The sequence below is a fragment of the Lathyrus oleraceus genome, chromosome 2, assembly GCF_024323335.1.
Source record: "Lathyrus oleraceus cultivar Zhongwan6 chromosome 2, CAAS_Psat_ZW6_1.0, whole genome shotgun sequence".
Classification (NCBI taxonomy): domain Eukaryota; kingdom Viridiplantae; phylum Streptophyta; class Magnoliopsida; order Fabales; family Fabaceae; genus Lathyrus; species Lathyrus oleraceus.
Window position 1 is genome coordinate 488,275,660 of NC_066580.1, and position 18,301 is coordinate 488,293,960.

The 18,301-nt window shown below is 33.7% G+C and overlaps 2 protein-coding genes across 3 annotated transcripts; both read left to right on the forward strand.

Moving 5' to 3' along the window:
* The first annotated feature begins 987 nt into the window (after positions 1 to 987).
* Positions 988 to 10,100, forward strand: LOC127120827 (magnesium-chelatase subunit ChlD, chloroplastic). 2 transcript variants are annotated; one of them, NM_001427550.1, is made up of 15 exons: positions 988 to 1,341; positions 1,625 to 1,803; positions 2,004 to 2,088; positions 2,216 to 2,532; positions 2,806 to 2,929; positions 3,875 to 3,967; positions 5,104 to 5,199; positions 6,142 to 6,288; positions 6,535 to 6,735; positions 7,028 to 7,183; positions 7,578 to 7,685; positions 8,238 to 8,372; positions 8,759 to 8,920; positions 9,346 to 9,466; positions 9,553 to 9,943. In NM_001427550.1, exons 1-15 carry the CDS (start codon positions 1,087 to 1,089, stop codon positions 9,636 to 9,638), a joined length of 2,265 nt encoding a protein of 754 aa, NP_001414479.1. In that variant the 5' UTR covers positions 988 to 1,086; the 3' UTR covers positions 9,639 to 9,943. The 2 variants fall into 2 exon arrangements, 1 of the variants encoding a protein (NP_001414479.1); NR_190209.1 differs by having other exon boundaries at positions 1,008 to 1,341; positions 2,811 to 2,929; positions 9,553 to 10,100.
* A 6,111-nt stretch (positions 10,101 to 16,211) lies between these two features.
* Positions 16,212 to 17,844, forward strand: LOC127120828 (ubiquitin-conjugating enzyme E2 19). Its single transcript, XM_051051395.1, has 6 exons — positions 16,212 to 16,509; positions 16,734 to 16,761; positions 16,871 to 17,098; positions 17,188 to 17,251; positions 17,345 to 17,404; positions 17,505 to 17,844. The coding sequence occupies exons 1-6, from the start codon at positions 16,403 to 16,405 to the stop codon at positions 17,546 to 17,548; spliced, it is 531 nt and encodes a 176-aa protein (XP_050907352.1). The 5' UTR covers positions 16,212 to 16,402; the 3' UTR covers positions 17,549 to 17,844.
* The last annotated feature ends 457 nt before the right edge of the window (positions 17,845 to 18,301 follow it).

Sequence of the window (18,301 nt, forward strand, 5' to 3'; positions counted from 1 at the left end):
TATTTGACCAAATGTTAAAGAAACTTGATGAGGAAGTCACACAAGATACCCAGATGAACTAGGGCTTACAAGGCAAACTAGCTTCAAACTCTTGATGAACTCTTAATCAAAATGACAAATAAAGAACATGGGGATCCATATATTATGTTTAGAACCAATGGTGAACCATTCCTTGATTAATTTCTTATTATGAGGGTCTCAAACCCTAGTTGTGAGCTTGATAAGGCATAAGTGGATGCACATACTACCTACAATAGAAGCAAAACTATACATAGACATATTTTTGGTATTTTGGTTAGTAAACAAATAAAAATAAAGTATGATACAATCAAGTGTGTTTGGTGATCTCTCCCAATGCAAACCCAATGAATGAGGGATAAGGATGATCTCAATGTGTGACCCCAAAGCCAATGCAAATGATGAGACATCATGAAAGATCTTAGGGTCAAAATTGGGGTCTTACAATGTGTTTCGTTCAAGTTCATCATCCAATATGAACAACTTGCAACTTGACATTAACTTAGAATTTTGACATTTCCAATATCTCTGTGTAAGGTTTTCAAGTGAATTTGGGATAAGCAATTTCATTGATCTATTGCAATCAGATACTGGAATTTAAAACAGATTAAAGTTAGCAATTGAGAAAAAAGTCATGGATGTATGTGTAAATGAAGAATAAGGTAACAATAGTGACTTTGAGAAAAAGAAGATGAAGAGAGAGGAAAGAAGTTGCAAAATAAAAACAATTTTAAATTTTATCCATTCTTTTAATAATCCACATGCTGTATTTCCACGTGTAATAATATGTATCAACATACAAATTTGAAAATCAACTCAACATCTTTAAACACATACATTTTTTTAAACCAAAAATTGATGTTCGAGAATAACACCAACAAAAAAAAATTTAGAAACCAAAACAAAAAACACTTGAACTTATTTAAGAATATGAAAAGAGTATAGTTTATTTATTATTTATATCTATTTCATTAGTTAATTAACCCTCCAAAATGAAAATAGAAATATAGAAGAGAAGAACGGATAAGAAAAGGTGGCACCGTGATCGTTGGTTCTAAATTCAATCAAATGGGTTTCAGTTTGACACACACACCTCACACCACTGCTTCCCCCAATCTTCAACTCCGATTTCACTCTCTTCTTCCTCCTTCATTCACATCACAACCGTTTCTCTCTTTGCATTCCACATTTCCACCAAAACGCACCGTTCCAAAACTTCGCGCTCAATCCGAAAATGGAGCTGTTCTGCAAGCTTCTGAGGAGAAGCTCGATGCTTCCAATTACGGAAGACAGTACTTCCCTCTCGCTGCTGTTATAGGCCAAGTAATTATTCTTTTTATTTATTTATAATGTTTTAATTACTTGTTATTATGGAAACATTATGAAATTGGAATTTGTTTAGTTTGCTTTTACGATTCATGCATCTGTTTATTTCATGAAATGATTGAAGAGGAGATGAAAATGATGGAGATATAACAATTGATTATGTGTTTTGAAAACCTTTCTGATTTTTTGAAGGGTTTAGTGGTTAGATATTTGAATTTGAGTTGATTTTTTTTTGTTTTCTATTGAAGGATGAGTTTTGCGAATTGTGGTTGTTATGCAGGATGCTATTAAAACTGCTCTTTTACTTGGGGCTACTGACCCTAGGATTGGAGGGATTGCTATATCAGGAAGGCGGGGAACTGCTAAAACAATAATGGCGCGTGGAATGCATGCAATTCTTCCGCCTATTGAAGTTGTACAAGGTTCCATTGCCAATGCAGATCCCTCGTGCCCTGAAGAGTAAGCTCACTGGCTTTTTCCTTTTCTTTTTGAGATAAATGTCAACTTTGGAATTTGGAGAGTTGAGAAATAAAATAACTTTATTAATTTAGCATACTGAGGAAGTGGGATGAAGCAATCTTTGTTGAACCCCTTTCTTATTTTTACTGTTGAGTCTTTTTGTTTCAACAAGCTCATTGAGCAAGAGTTAACATTTGTAGGTGGGAAGATGGTCTTTACAAACGCGTGGAATATGATTCTGATGGAAATGTTAAAACTCATATCATCAAGTCTCCTTTTGTTCAGGTACTGTTCAGAGAATAAGCTTTCCATGTATGTGATTAAGTTCTATCATCCAAGATTCATTCCGATAATCATTTGTGAAGATATTTTTTTTTTCCTATAAATCATCATATATTTGTTTATGCTTCAGATTCCTCTTGGAGTCACAGAGGACAGACTCATTGGATCAGTTGATGTTGAGGAGTCTGTGAAGACAGGCACAACTGTTTTCCAACCAGGCCTACTCGCTGAAGCTCATAGAGGTGTTTTATATGTTGATGAAATTAATCTTTTGGACGAGGGTATCAGTAATTTGCTCCTTAATGTACTGACTGAAGGAGTAAATATTGTTGAAAGAGAGGGAATCAGCTTTAGGCACCCATGCAGGCCCCTTCTGATTGCTACCTATAACCCTGACGAAGGTTCTGTTCGTGAACATCTGCTAGACCGCATTGCAATTAATTTGAGGTACTGCTGTAATCTACAATTTCCCCCTTCAGGATTCTTTTTTATTTTCCTCCCCTTACAAGATAAGTCAAAGATTGAGTGTGGTGATGAGGCAAGTAAGCTACATAATTTCATGAAATTAGAAAAAACTTCAGTATTAAATGCCAAATATTTTTGTTAACTAATAAAAAGTTATTGAATGGTTAAAAAATCCTTGACCCAATACTTTGTTAATCAGATGACTTATCAAAATTTGATCATCTTTCTTGTTTCTAATTATACACTCCTCTGCAGTGCAGATCTTCCAATGAGTTTTGAAAACCGTGTTGAAGCTGTTGGAATTGCAACAGAATTTCAGGATAACTGTGGCCAAGTATTTAAAATGGTTGATGAGGATACAGACAATGCAAAGACACAGGTATGCTTAGGAGTGTAATAGGGATCATATGGGAAAAGTGAAGAACGGATAGTAAACAATAGGTTTTTTTATTGAATATCACTCTCCTCCCTGAATCTGAATCAAGATGATTGCAAAATCACCAGGGAGGATGGAAGAACACAAGTTATAGATAGGTACACATAACTCCTGGATATTTGAGAGTTCCCTCACTCCCTTGCAAACTCCGCACCAAATCCAATCGGATCTCTGTTATTTACGACATATATGTTGTTGGTTCTGTATTTCTTCTCTAATTTGGTTGTGATCTTTAGCTAACTGTTAAAACAGTCGTAACTTGAACTGGCCATGGTTTTTACAATAGGAACTATCCAAAATTCTATTCCCCTCTGCTCATCCTTATTCTGCCAAAGAAACACCTTTTTAACTGGGTTCTGCCAACAAGAAAACAAAGAGTAAAGAAGAGTAGCCTGAAGCCTAAACTATGCTCACAATAAATAAAATTACTTAGACTTAAGAGTTACAAGCCACTGTAAGACTGGCAAGTATGATTGTAACTGTTGAGAAATGTGGTTGGGCCTAACTCAACCCTACAAAAGTAACCATCATGCATAGCTTCACATCCATAATGTCATTTCCACGATGTAAATTCTGGTTAAGATAGATGGCGAGGACTACATGATTTTATCCAAATCTGGGTTTTTGGGTCAGGTCTCAGAACAAACAATGCAGTCGAGTCTCCCAGCTGAGACTTTGTAAAACTTACGACGAAATTACTAATTTTACAATATATATGTTAGCTTGGTATCTGCTTTTCGAATTCCTTTTGTCTATTTTATTTTGGTCTTTTGTTATATAGTTAATGGAACTTCCGAGTTTACAGCTTTTATTCCATATCCCATAATATAGGATTTGCTGTGTAGATTGACAGAAACAGTTGTATGACTTAATAATTATGAAATGCAGATCATCTTGGCTAGAGAGTATCTCAAGGATGTTACTATTAGCAAAGAACAATTAAAATACCTGGTTATCGAGGCTTTACGAGGTGGTGTCCAGGTAAATTCTCTATAGCAATTTTTTTGATTTGGCAGAAGTTTTTTTTACGGTAAATATGATGTACACTACAGATATCCATTGATTGTGAACTTTGGTCAATTCTTTTTGTTTCTTAAGGGAAGTAATTTTTCTACTGTCTAATAAAGTAAATCACCAAACAAATATCTCATTCTTCTGCTAATCGAAAGTAAATACATTCTTTGAACTTTCTGCCACATGCTTCAGAGTTCAGATGATCTCATAATTCCTTATATCACGTGTTAAGTTCAAAGGTAGATCTTTACCACCAAATCTCTTTTTGTTTGAGAGGGCATCTAAATCTCTCTTAATGGTTTGACGTACAGTCTTTCTTGATCTCCCTCTACCTCTAACTATGAGCCTATCTTTAATCTAGCTCAAACCAATCAATGAGCAGGACAAGAAAACATTGCCTCAATAATTGATCATTATGTATTTTTCTCATCTACTAACTGTGTTTAGGAGACTATAACTGCAATATAAAGTTTGGAAACACAAGAATATCATGTATAATTTAGGCTAAAGAAGGGTTATAATTTTAAAGGAAACATTCAGGATTCTTTCTTCTCTACCACTCCTTATTATGCCGACCACTTCATTGAGGTCATTAAATGCCATATATTTTTAATTCCATAACAAGGTATTAGAACTTGTATCTATATTCAAATAAAGTAGGATAATTAAGAACATAAATTGTAGGATAAATCCTCTGCAAAATGGTCTTAAAACTGAGGATATAGATGTATTATTGCAATCGCACACCAGAACATAAAGGAAAATCTGTAGAGACAAGGATGGTTATGTTACAAGGACATTCCCTTCCAAGATTCAAGAGCTTGGTCTCTCCCTCCCAATCCTTAATCCAAATAACCAATAACCTCCTTTTCCATAACTTTCTTATTTATTACAATTCTGAAAACACAAATGCTATCACACAAGCATAACTGCCTAACTACCTAGTTAAGCGACTGCCCTAACCTACATGGTTCTCCTATGCTATTTATTAATGACTTGTGGTCTAACACAAGCTTTTCTTTCTCTGAAACTGTTATATGATTTAGTATTTGATCGTAATATATTTGCTGTCATCACATTTGAATACTTGTTATGGACTGCAGGGACACAGAGCTGAGCTGTATGCTGCTCGTGTTGCTAAGTGCTTAGCTGCTCTGGAGGGACGTGAAAAGGTTTATGTGGATGACCTTAAAAAAGCCGTAAGCTTTCTTTGAAATTTAAATTCTCGTCTCTGCAGTTCTTATAGCATCCTCCTAGGAACATAACTACTAAGCGTCAATAGTTTGAAGCGTGAAGGTTTCTTTCTTCATAGCTTTCCTGCTACCTACGAACAATAAGTGGTCAATATTTAGTTTGTGTTCCACATTTAAAATATAAATTTGTCTAGTTACTTTAATTTGTTTCAGTTAAATGCGATGTAGATGTAGCTCAATATTTACCACTAATTGTTTATAGTGATGATAGCCTCATAAAAAGGAAGGGCAACAAAACAATAATATCCTTGAACTATGCATTCAAAAGATTCATAATTTGATTTTGCTATTATAGTGCTATATTTGCAAAGTCATGTATTTGGAACAGGCTATGCAGGTTGCTAGTATTACTAAAAATTTGGTTAAATATAATTTTATCACTTCTGCCTTCTGTTTTCGAGCTTTGTGATATTCTGTTTCTGTGAAGTGAAAAAAATATAAAATTTTAAATGAAATTTATTTGAGCTCAAATAATTTCCCAACTCTAAAATTACTGACTACAAATCAGAGCATCTTTTAGTAATTGGACAATAATTTGATCCTTAATTGTGTATATTATAATGAAGGATAGCAAATCAATATTCTTTGACTTAATATAAAGATTTTTTCTTTATTTTAGAAGAATGAGATGCTGAAGTTTAGGGTTTTATCCCAGTTTTAGCACCACCTCTGTGTCTCTCTGCGTGCATGTGTGTTTGTATGTGTGTGTGTGAAAGAGAGAAAGAGAGAGACAATCACTGTAAAATGATATGATCAAACTTGATCTTGGTTAGGCCCTTTATATGTATTTATGCTCAAGAGTTTTGATCAAGTACAAGTGGTTGTTATTACTTTCTGAAATTAAAGAGTCTGTCGGATAAATTGTTTTTTGTATACTTTGTAATACAGGTAGAATTGGTCATTCTTCCCCGGTCAATCATTACCGATACTCCACCTGAGCAACAAAATCAACCTCCTCCGCCACCACCGCCTCCACAAAACCAAGAATCTAATGAAGAACAGAATGAAGAGGAAGAACAAGAAGAAGAGGAAGAGGTTAAGTTAAATCACTTTTCAGAAAGTTAAACAAAAATATGAGGACATTTTTTAAAGTAAAAAACTTTTGCTCATTCACAGGAGACCATGCCAAGTACAGTGGGTTTCCTATCTTTTGAAACAAATGTTTATATATGGACTTATTTGCGTAATTGTTATTAATAATAATGTTTTGTAATAATTCTCCTAAATCTAAACACCTACTTCACTGTACCTATATAATTTGAATATTGTCTCTCTGAACAGGATGACAATGATGAAGAGAATGAACAACAGCAAGACCAATTACCTGAAGAATTTATCTTTGATGCTGAAGGGGGTTTGGTGGATGAAAAACTTCTCTTCTTTGCCCAACAAGCACAGAGACGCCGTGGGAAGGCTGGAAGGGCAAAAAATGTCATATTTTCAGAGGACAGAGGCCGATACATCAAGCCAATGCTTCCAAAGGTACTCCTTACCCCATTTGTTTGTTCTACAAGTGAAAGTTAAAACATCAAATATAATTTTAGCTGGTTTGCTGTTTATAATTTTTTCTTGAAACTTCGGCAAGCACCAATAGAGTATATAGTCAAATGATTTGATTGGTTCATATCAACTTGCATTTATGTCACGGTATTCTAATTGAATCACATTTACAATTCCCGCTAAATAGTTATCTTTGATCATCAAGACTATTTCACTTTCATTACAATTTCAAGTTGTATGTTTTTCCCCCACTAAATGAAGCCACTGTTTGCAGGGTCCTGTAAAGAGATTAGCAGTTGATGCAACCCTTAGAGCTGCTGCACCTTATCAAAAGTTGCGAAGGGAAAAAGACACCGAAAACCGTAGAAAAGTATATGTTGAAAAAACTGACATGAGGGCAAAGAGAATGGCGCGTAAAGCAGGAGCATTGGTACTGCTATTCTTCTCTTATATTCTCTGCCATCTTCAGTCTTCACTTTTATTTTTAAAAACTTTTAAGGCTGCATACACGTTAATGGCTATATAGTTAACAATTGTTGCATCAAACTTAAAAAAATATGGCTGATGTTGACGTTATGCAAAGCCTCCTTATTTGGTTTAGACTCTTGGTGTCTTACTGTCTATACCATTGATAATTAGTGATTAATCCATTCTGGTTTTCTTATAGGATTTAAATGTTAATATTTTTGCATCAATAATTTTATTTTACTGACCATGGAATATAAAATCTCCTGTTTGCTCTGACAATACTTACTACATAATATTGAATTGTTTGTGATCAAGCTTTTATACTATTTAAAAAATAATAATCTTAATTATTGTAGGTCATATTTGTGGTTGATGCTAGTGGAAGCATGGCATTGAACAGAATGCAGAATGCAAAAGGTGCGGCACTTAAGCTTCTGGCAGAAAGTTATACAAGCAGGGATCAGGTTTGTATGTGACATATTTTTTAACAATTAATGTGAATTTCTTTATAATTGAATGGTTAATGAAAATGAGGCTTTATATCATTTCAGAAATTACATGTGCCAATCCACCATGTGAGTTTTGTATAAAAATTATTAGACAGAACATGAAAAAACAAAACTTTCATTATTCAAATAACACATATATACCCACTTAAAGAGAATTGTCACTGTCACCTGAGAACTCAAGCAGTTTATAAATTATAACAATTCTTTACTTCCTTGCCCGTGCCTAAGGTGGTACCTGTTATTTTCAGGGTTAACCTGTGCATAGCTGGTTATCGATGCATATATTTGCATAATTGCAATTTCTCGAACCAGAATCAGAGTTTTAGAATAGAACAATTACAATAAGTTTGATTTCTTTATATGATTCATTATATATATACCTAATCTAAACACATCAATCAGAGTTTAAGTGGTGATATTTGTTGGACTTAACATAAAACAAGATTCATTTATTATGATACTGTCTCCATAATATTATTACTAATAATTACTATGCTTGTTAAATAGGTATCTATAATTCCATTCCGTGGAGATTCTGCAGAAGTTCTCCTACCACCTTCTAGATCAATTGCAATGGCAAGGAAACGTCTTGAAAGACTGCCATGTGGTGGAGGGTCGCCCCTTGCACATGGTCTTACCACAGTATGCAGATTTTTTAAGATATCTTGTTTAGTATAGTAATATATTTAAATTTTAAAATTTAAAACAAACTCAAGTTCTACTGAGGTCAAATTAAAAAAATTATGGGTTGCTTATTATGTTAATCTTGTTTTTAATATTTTAAATGGTGATTTCAAGCTATTGACATTTTTAAGGAATTGAAATTACCACTAATGTGGAAATGACAATGTCAGCTTAGATCTTTGCTGGTATTGTATTTTCTGATTAAGAAATGTTAATATAATTTCATATGTATATTCCTCTTTATATCAGTTTGGTCTTTCATGAATCAGATATGGGCTTTGTTCCCCAAAATATATCTTTTGCTGAATCTTCTTAACCTTATTCTTCTTCCTGAAAATGCTTAGGCTGTTAGGGTTGGATTAAATGCAGAGAAAAGTGGTGATGTTGGACGTATAATGATTGTTGCAATCACTGATGGTCGTGCCAACATATCATTGAAAAGGTCAAATGACCCTGAAGCTGCTGCCGCTAGTGATGCCCCTAAACCTACATCGCAAGAATTAAAGGTACAACTAAGCTTTGTAATTAGACACGTTAAGAGACATCCGAATGAGATGAACAATTTCCTTAGTAACCAAGGAAATGAGAATTTAAACCTTTAACTTCGGTTTTATATTTGGTGAGGAGCCTACTTATGGGTGAAACCATTTTTATTGAATTCAAGACAAGTAATACCATAAATATATACTTAACATCATTCCTTTGAGGTTTCAATATCTATTTTACAACTTTGAGAGGTTTGGCAAATGTTAACATATTAGACGCCGCACATTCTGTTGTTTTCTTAATCTCCTCTTATTGAGAGGAGAATTTGTGTTATTTTCTCTATTTTTTTAATATGCATTACTTTCATAATTCATCCCAGTCTTCCTAAATGTTCAGTTCCGACTTCTCTCAGTCTGAACTAACTATTTTCTTTGTTTTAATGAAGGATGAAATTATTGAGGTCGCTGCGAAGATATATAAAACAGGAATGTCTCTCCTTGTCATCGACACTGAAAACAAGTTTGTGTCAACTGGTTTCGCTAAAGAGATTGCTAGAGTTGCTCAAGGTTTGTGTACTGTTATTTTATTAAATAAATGTATTTAGTTCTGGAACAGAAGAAAACTGGGTTCATAAAATAAACTCATACTGCAGGGAAGTATTATTATTTGCCAAATGCTTCTGACGCAGTTGTCTCGTTGGCAACAAGGGAAGCTTTAGCAGCTCTGAAGAGTTCATGAAACTGAATGAGAAGCAACCAATCTTGACACCCCTCCCAATTTTTGTTACATAATGTTATTGTAAATTGCGCAACTATAAATGTCTGGTGGGAAGAAAGCATACTCTTATAGCAAGTTCCATTATTTCCTATTTTCGATGAGATTTTGTTTTTAGTTTCTGTGTGGATTGTTGTAAGTATAAATTTCTCTTACTAGTAGACTCTTCGAAGTCAGTCACTAACTGTTAGGAGGGTGGACTCGGCTGGACAATTAATTTTCACACAACTTTATAAATAAATTAGAATCTTTTGTAAAAGAAAAAAAAAGTGCATGTGAATTCTGTTAAGTGAATGTAAGAGGCTACCACCGGGATGTAACAAGTTACAACGGGGTGAAATTTACTTATGAGCTAAAAATAGAAAGTTGATTTGAGGGTGTAATCGGTTATAAGTTCGCAGTAATCAATTACTACAATGTTGTGCAATGGGCTATAGATAGTTAGGGTCTGTTTGATTTGATTTTGTAAAACTGTTTTTTAGTTTTTAAAATTTGAAAATAAGAAAATTTGTTTGGTAGTCTAATTTTATAAAATTGTTTTTGAAAACTATTCTCTATTGAGAGTTTTAAAAACTAAAAAACTAAAACAGGTTTTAGAGGTTTTGGTTTTTGATTTTTAGTTTTGGAAATTATGATGAGGAAAAAACAAGGAAAAGTGGTACACTTTTTAAAACGATTTTTAAAAGTAGAATTACCAAACATGTTTTATTTTATTGTTTTTCTTCAAAACTCTTTTAAAATTGATTTATAAAATAGTTTTTAAAAACTATAAATTTTTCAATTTTTAGATTTTAGAAACCAAAAACAATTTCTCCAAACAAGTTTTTAACTTTTAAATTTTTAAAACAATTTTTAAAAACAGAGCTACCAAATAGATTTTATTCCATTAGTTTTTTTAAAAACAATTTTTTAAAACTGATTTATAAAATCATTTTTAAAAATAGAAAATCAAAACTCAATCAAACGAGCCCTTAGTTTTTATATTTTCAGTTATGTTAGTCTCAATCCACTTGTAATTATAGGTATACTTTGGAGGTATTTTGAATGAATGCAATGTCAATTATAACCCTCAATTATACTTTCTCGGATTCTCTCCCTCTCCCCCTCTCCACACGTAATCCCTCTATTTTCATCAATCAGGTGATTTTAAGTTCTAATATTTGACATCTAGTTCGACCCACCAAATGCCTAGTGTAAAATATAAATTTTATCTCCAATGAAAGAATCTCTGCAAATCTATCCCATCATTGAGCAGAAGAACTAAGGCAAATGGTGCACTGCTGTTTATATTCTGAATAGGTGCCTTACCGAGAAGCTGAAGAACAAGGTTCCTAAAGAAGTGGGGAGTAGCAAACGACCACCAGTGAGTCATCTGAAGATGTTTCACTCCATTTGTTACAAGCATGTTCTTGATGCTAGAAGAAGGAAGCTTGATGACAAGAGTGAACCTATGATTCTGGTAGGATATCATAAAACTAGTGCATACATGCTGTTAAATCCAATTAATAAGAAGATCATGATGAGTCGAGATATTGTGATTGATGAAAATTCTATCTAGTATTAGAATTATAGTGATGCAATTGTCAAGCCATTGATGAGCTATGATTTCGACGAAGCAAGTAAGGATGTCAAAGTCGAAGATATTGTCGATATTCCAGTCGAAGTTGAAGCAGTTACTGACATCCAACACATTCGAAGTCGAAGATGGTGTAGCTAGTACTAGTCAGAGACCTCAAAGAACTAGAGTTCGTCCGATAAGACTTCAAGACTATGAAGTGATTGGTGATAATGAAGTCACACCAGATGGAGAATTAGTTCATTTTGCCTTACTTGCAGGTGCTAAATAAATCAACTATAACGAAGTCTTAAATGATAAACAGTAGAACTCAGCTATGGTCGAAGAGTTACAAGCAATATAAAGAAATAACTCATGAGAGTTAGTCGAATTGTCAACACATACAAAAGTTATCAAAGTGAAGTTGATGTTCAAGTTGAAGCACCATGCTGATGGGTCGATAGCAATACATAAGACAAGGTTGGTAGCTCAAGGTTTTCTTAAAAAAGAAAGAGTCAACTACTTTGGCGTATATGCACCAGTAACAAGATTGGAGACTGTTCGACTTGTAGTCGCCTTGGCATGGAAACATGGTTGGTCGATATTTTACTTAGATGTGAAATCATCATTTTTGAATGCTCCTCTAGATGAAGAGGTCTATGTCACACAACCACTTGGGTTTGTGATTCAGGAGTAAGTAAGGAAAGTATACAGGTTGCACAAAGAGCTATATGGCCTCAAGCAGACACCTAGGGCATGAAATAAGAAAATCGACTCATACTTGATCGAATTGAGATTCATCAAATGCAAATTTGAGTATGGTATCTATGTTCAGGTTGTGGCACAAGATATAACAAGCATCTTCTTATATGTTAATGACTTGTTAGTAACTGGAAATATCTTGGAGAACTTGTCGAAGTTCAAAGAGTTGATGAAGAAGGAATTTGAAATGTCGGATCTAGGAAGGTTGTCGTACTTCCTAGGAATGAGATTTTAAATGTCGAAGTAAGGTATGGTGTTACATCAAAGAAAGTATGTCAAAGAGATACTCAAGAGTTTCAAAATGGATGATTTGACTCCTGCATCTTCGCTTGTCGAACCAAATTTGAAGTTGGAGAAGCATGGAGAGGAAGACAAAGTCGATGCAACTTTGTTCAAACAAATTGTCGGATCTCTGAGATGTGTGTGCAATATTCGATCTGATATAGGTTTCTCAGTCAGATTACTGAGCAGATACATGAGTGAATCAAGGGTGTCACACATGAAGGCTGCAAAAAGAATCCTGAGATACTTAAAAGGATCGATAAACTGTGAAATTCTATTTCAAAGAGACATTAAAAGCAAAGAAGCTATGGTTACTTGATATTCAGATGCTGATTGGTGTGGATATAAGAAAGATCGAAGAAGCACAACTCATTATTTATGTCAAGTATTTTGTGCACGAACCTCATGATGCTCGAGAAAGCAACATGTGATGGCATTGTCATCGTGCGAGAAAGCAAATCGCCTCATCACATCAAGATAAGTGTACAAACTGCCTTTATATTCAGATGTTCATTATTTGAGTGTAAATTCAAACAACAATTAATATCTCGCATAAAAAAGAAATACGAGTTTAATGACATTTCTGATAGGAGAAATGTTACTTTTGAACTAATATCTAAGAAAGTAGTTGATGTTGTTCATAGTGTAAAATATAAATGATCTAGATAACTTTATTATTGATTATTATTGTAGAGTTATTTTGTCCCGCCAGAACAACTTCCAGGTAATCTTTATTAGACAATAAACTAATTATAGTTCTCATGTTTTGTTAGAGACTTCTATCTCTTATGCTCGTTAGAGTTATTATTTATTATACAAAATATTTATGAACAAAACATTTTAATGAGGGAAAATAATCTTTTGAAGAAATTTAAAATGACTTTACCAAAATCTATTGTTTGGATAAAAGATACGGAGAATTATTAAAATGATGTAAATTTATAAAGTATTTTATTCAAGTTAAATTTAAAAAATTTTAAATGAGATTTTTTTAATCTAAATAACTCAATTTTTCAAATTAATTCCCTAAATAATCAACTTTTTCAGCTAATTCCCAAAGTTATCCATTTTCAAACCAAAAAATTGGAACATAGAATTGTTGTCAGACCAGTTGGCGACTGCCTTTAAAATTAAAATGTTGACACCAAATGAATTGACGCCTCCTAATGCGTAGCCAATTCAATTGATATTTAGGTTTAAAGAGGAATAATTGGCGCCAATTCATCTGGCAACGATTCTATGTTCCATTTTTTAAAAATTATTTTATATAAAACATGAATAAAAAATATTAATATTTAATTTAAATATGATTACATGCGATAATATTTTTAACACTAACGATGACGATCGAGTTGGTCATACATGCCACCGGTTCCATACCCCCTAGGTACCCTAACTCGTTGCGCTCACTGTTGATTCATCCCAGGTGTTTCAAGAGTTGAGGTCCCGAGAACATCATTATCACCAGATTCCCTAATAAGTTATTGCATTTTTAAGTAGTTTTGTATATGCATCAACGCGCTATCGTAACTGAGTTTGTGACCCATGTCAATGTAGTTGGGTTATGTTGACGGGATTATTGATGTGCGGCCTAGTCAATTAAATGACGACATTGGTGTGAATGTTTTGTTGGCGAAAGCAAGAAATGGTTGGTGTAGTGTTTGGTAGACATATGTTTGTTGCATGTTTCACTATTGTGGTGTTTTGGCTATGCTACGAGGAAGTGTCAGTGTTATATGTTCCTTGCGTGTTTTGGCTATGGTAGGATGATATGTTGGGGGTATGTAGATCACCGGGTTCACCACTGTGGAGATGCACCATAGTGACGGTGTGAAATTGCAATTCGACATGCATCAACAAATATTATATCCCTCGATGTGCCTAAGACAATGACATTCAGTGTTTTAAAAATCAGACCAGTCATCAAATCAATGAGAGTATTGTGTCACTGGTTTAATGATCGAACCCCTAGGTCATTGGTCGAACAACATGATTAAACCAAATTAAACCCCATAACTCGTTTGAATAAATTGATATCTATAACAAAACTATATAGTTATTAAATCGATCGAATCAGTCTCTAAAAAAACCACAACACCCATAAAATTTCAAATTTTCAAAATATTTCATTCTTTAAATTCAAAATCTAAACATAGTTATTATCCACAACAAAATATAGTACAAAATACAAATATAAATAAATTTTTAATAAAGTCTAATTGCAGCATAAGCTGAATAATAAATAAGTGACGATCTCTAAGAAATTTAATTTCAATGAGGAAAGTTGTTCAAAATAAGTTTTAACAAATTCTATTTACATTTTCATTTTAATTTTAAAAAAAATCGAAAATGGCGTCGTCGTTTTGTTTGAGAAAAAAAAGCAAGCATTTAACCCACCAGTTCTTCAAAACTGCCGATTCGCCGACTTTTACCAATTTTGGTCGGTTCTACCTGATTCTCACTGGCTCAATAGCTTGTCCGATCCAACAATCAGACCAGATCGATGACCCCTCTAATTCCCGATTCAACCAGCGGATTCAATCCGGTTTTTAAAAGGATCAATGTAAGATTAATAATAATAAGCCTTTGACGATTGAAAAGATTTCTCTAAAGCCGAGTGTCGTAAATGGAGGCACCGTCGTCAATGAATCTTAACTATGCCAACCGAATGTAAACTAACTAATAATTATATGGCTTGGAACATATCGGTTACAATTGGATTTTTCTTCGAAAATAAGTATTTATACGATCCACGTCAAACCACTTGCACACAAGAAGCTTCAACATCTACCCCCTCCCCCCCTCCACTAACAAAATTACCAGACCATTTACTCACAATCCCTACCCAACAAAATTACTGACCCACAAATACTCAAACCCACAACCAATACATGTCAGACACCTCTGGTGAATCAATATCGAGCACAACTCGATTTGAACAACCAATACATGGAATCAGTGGCATGTATGAAAAAATCAGTCATAATCACTAGTGTTGAAAGTATTATCGTACATGATCATATTTGAATTAAATATTAATATTTTTTATTCATTTTTTATATAAATTAATTTTTACAAAAAATATGGGAACATAGAGTTGTTGCCCGATGAATTATCGCCATCTCTTCCTATTTAAACCTAGGCGTCAATTGGATTGGCTAGCCATATAGGAAACCTCAATTCAATTGACACAAACTCTTTAATTTTAAAGGCAATCACCAATTGGTTTGACAACAGTTCTTTACGTTCCATTTTTTTTTTTTGAAATTGGGTTACTTTAAAATTTAAAGAGCCGACACCAAGTGAATTGACGTCTCCTATAGGCCAATCCAATCCAATTGATGTTTGGGTTTAAAGAGAAAAAGTTGACGCCAATTCATCTGACAACGATTCTATGTTCCATTATGTAAAAACTAATCTATATAAAACATGAATAAAAAATATCAATATTTAATTTAAATATGATTACATACAATAATATTTGTAACACCAATGATGACGACCGAGTTGGTCATACATGCCACCGGTTCCATACCCCTAGGTATCCTAACTCGTCGCGTTCATGGTTGATTCATCCCAGATGTTTCAGGAATTGAGGTCTCGAGAACATCACTATCACCAGATTCCCTAATAAGTTCTTGCATTTCTAAATAGTCTTGTATATGCAATGACACATTGTCGTAACTGAGTTCGTGGCCCATGTCGATGTAGTTGGGTTTTGTTGATGAGATTATTGGTAAGCGGCCTGATCATTTGAATGTTTGTTGCATATTTCACTTATGTGATATTTTGTTATTTTGGCTATGCTACGAGGAAGTGTCGGTGTTATCAATATATCACATTAAAGCTTATTAATAATAATAATAATAATAATAATAATAATAAAAAAAAAAAGGATTTAATTGCATAAAATTCTAGAATGAGGTGTATTTCCATGTATGAGAAACTATTACTAGCCGTTGTGGATATATTTCTCAACGTTCGAATTACTAGAAACCGACGTCGTTTCGTCACAGACACTTGGTTTAAAATCAACAACACAGTCCCCACCTTTCTCTCATCTCTGTATTCATTTCCATTACTTCTCCCCAAACCCTAAACGAAAATCAATCGCTACTCTCTCTCTCTTATGGCTACCATTAACGTCCACACTGAAGCTGGTCAAGACAACATTGCTCCCTCAAAGCAATCTCTTCCTCCGCCTAAATCCGTTGATTCTCAATCTGTTCTCAGAAGGTTTTTTTTCCCTTTCTTTTTTACTTTTTTTTCAAATCGAATATTGTCTTTATCGCTTTTGATTGGAAATTTACTCTACAAGAATAGATTTTGGTGGATTGAATTTAATTTAGGGTTTTTGCGTTTCTTTTTTATTTTAATCTTAGTTTACAGTATTGCTAGGGTTTTCTGTCTGTTTCTTCTAATCTAAGTCACTCAATTTCTTGTTTTGTTTCGATTTACAGGTTGCAGTCTGAATTGATGGCTTTGATGGTAAGAAATTGGATCTCTTTTTCACTTTCTATGAATTTTTGGCTCTTTTTTGTAATTTGCGATCATTTGATTCATTTACTATCTGTGTGTTTTATGTGGGATTTTTCAGATGGGTGGAGATTCTGGTATATCTGCGTTCCCTGAGGAGGATAATATATTGTGTTGGAAAGGAACAATAACAGGAAGCAAAGAAACTGTATTTGAGGGAACAGAATATAAACTCTCTCTTTCATTTCCCAATGAGTATCCTTTTAAGGCTCCCAAGGTCAAATTTGATACCACCTGCTTCCACCCCAATGTAGATTTGCATGGCAATATTTGCTTAGATATTCTTCAGGTAACAAATAATATGATTATGTCTTGTGCTGTCTATCCATTATCTTAAATACAACCATATGTGGAATGATTGATCTTTGGATTTTTCAGGATAAATGGTCATCTGCCTATGATGTAAGAACCATTCTTCTATCAATTCAAAGCCTGCTAGGAGGTAACTTTGAGAGCTGAATTAATTTGAAAACATACATTTTTTTAAACCATTATCTTGCCTGTTTGTTAATTATTTCTTACCCTTTAATAATAGAGCCAAACATTAGCTCGCCGTTAAATCCACAAGCTGCACAGCTTTGGAGCAATCAAGAAGGTAAATTAACATTGTTGATATTTTGCAAAGTATCTGTAAATATTATATATCTTCTAAAAGTTTTCTGAGTTTTTATTTTTTTATTTTTATACTTTTACAGAATACAGGAAGATGGTGGAGAAGTACAAGTCTCCTGCGGCTTAACTTTGATCTCAGAGTTCATTGATTTATGATTCTCTCTGTCTGGCTGGTTTGCTTTGGAGTTTGGAAAAGAGAAGGGATGAAATTTTTAAAGCTGTTCCATCCTTTCCTTTTGGACTTTCAAATGAGGCTTCTAAATTTTCTATACATGAATGATTGTTGTATCTCTCTTTTGTTGACATTTTTAGTTAAAAGCAAAACATTGTTGCAGATTAGTTTATTCTTTTTGGATCTTTGGAGAGGGTGCAATGTAATGTACAAGATTATCAGTTTCAACAATGGAATTTGGTTTCCTTTTACTCTTGTATTCATTTTATTTACATCACAACACTTAAGAATTCTATATAAAAACATACTAATTTTCCTTGAGCTTTGAGCTGTTGATAAGTATTTCGGTTAGAAAAAGCTTATCAATTGTTCAAAAGATAACAAACTTATCCACGCTTACTCTCAAATGGTTATATCCTTAAGATTTTATTCAAGGTCTGCTTCTGTTATCAATTCTGCTCCATCTAAAGATAACTTAGTGAAATGAGCTTAATGAATGTATCTCAAGCCGGGTTGCACGCACAAGCGCGAATGTTGGGTGGAGGAATCATCCATCAGCCGATTATTTAAGCGTCATCGCAAAAAATTTCAAGAAGAAATCGATAGTCTTGGGAATGGCTTAGAAACAATTTAAATGGTTTCATTTTCCCTCTTAATCAATGGGGCTCATCCACCCCTTAGAACTCTTCCGAGTTCCCTCTTTCACGC

Excerpts from the sequence above, each read along its gene's own strand:
- LOC127120827 (NM_001427550.1), top strand. The coding sequence starts at position 1,087 with ATGGGTTTCAGTTTGACACACACACCTCACACCACTGCTTCCCCCAAT. Across the intron at positions 2,930-3,874 it reads CAGACAATGCAAAGACACAG|ATCATCTTGGCTAGAGAGTA; the intron begins GTATGCTTAGGA and ends TATGAAATGCAG. Across the intron at positions 6,736-7,027 it reads TCAAGCCAATGCTTCCAAAG|GGTCCTGTAAAGAGATTAGC; the intron begins GTACTCCTTACC and ends CACTGTTTGCAG.
- LOC127120828 (XM_051051395.1), top strand. The coding sequence starts at position 16,403 with ATGGCTACCATTAACGTCCACACTGAAGCTGGTCAAGACAACATTGCT. Across the intron at positions 17,099-17,187 it reads TTTGCTTAGATATTCTTCAG|GATAAATGGTCATCTGCCTA; the intron begins GTAACAAATAAT and ends TGGATTTTTCAG. Across the intron at positions 17,252-17,344 it reads AATTCAAAGCCTGCTAGGAG|AGCCAAACATTAGCTCGCCG; the intron begins GTAACTTTGAGA and ends CTTTAATAATAG.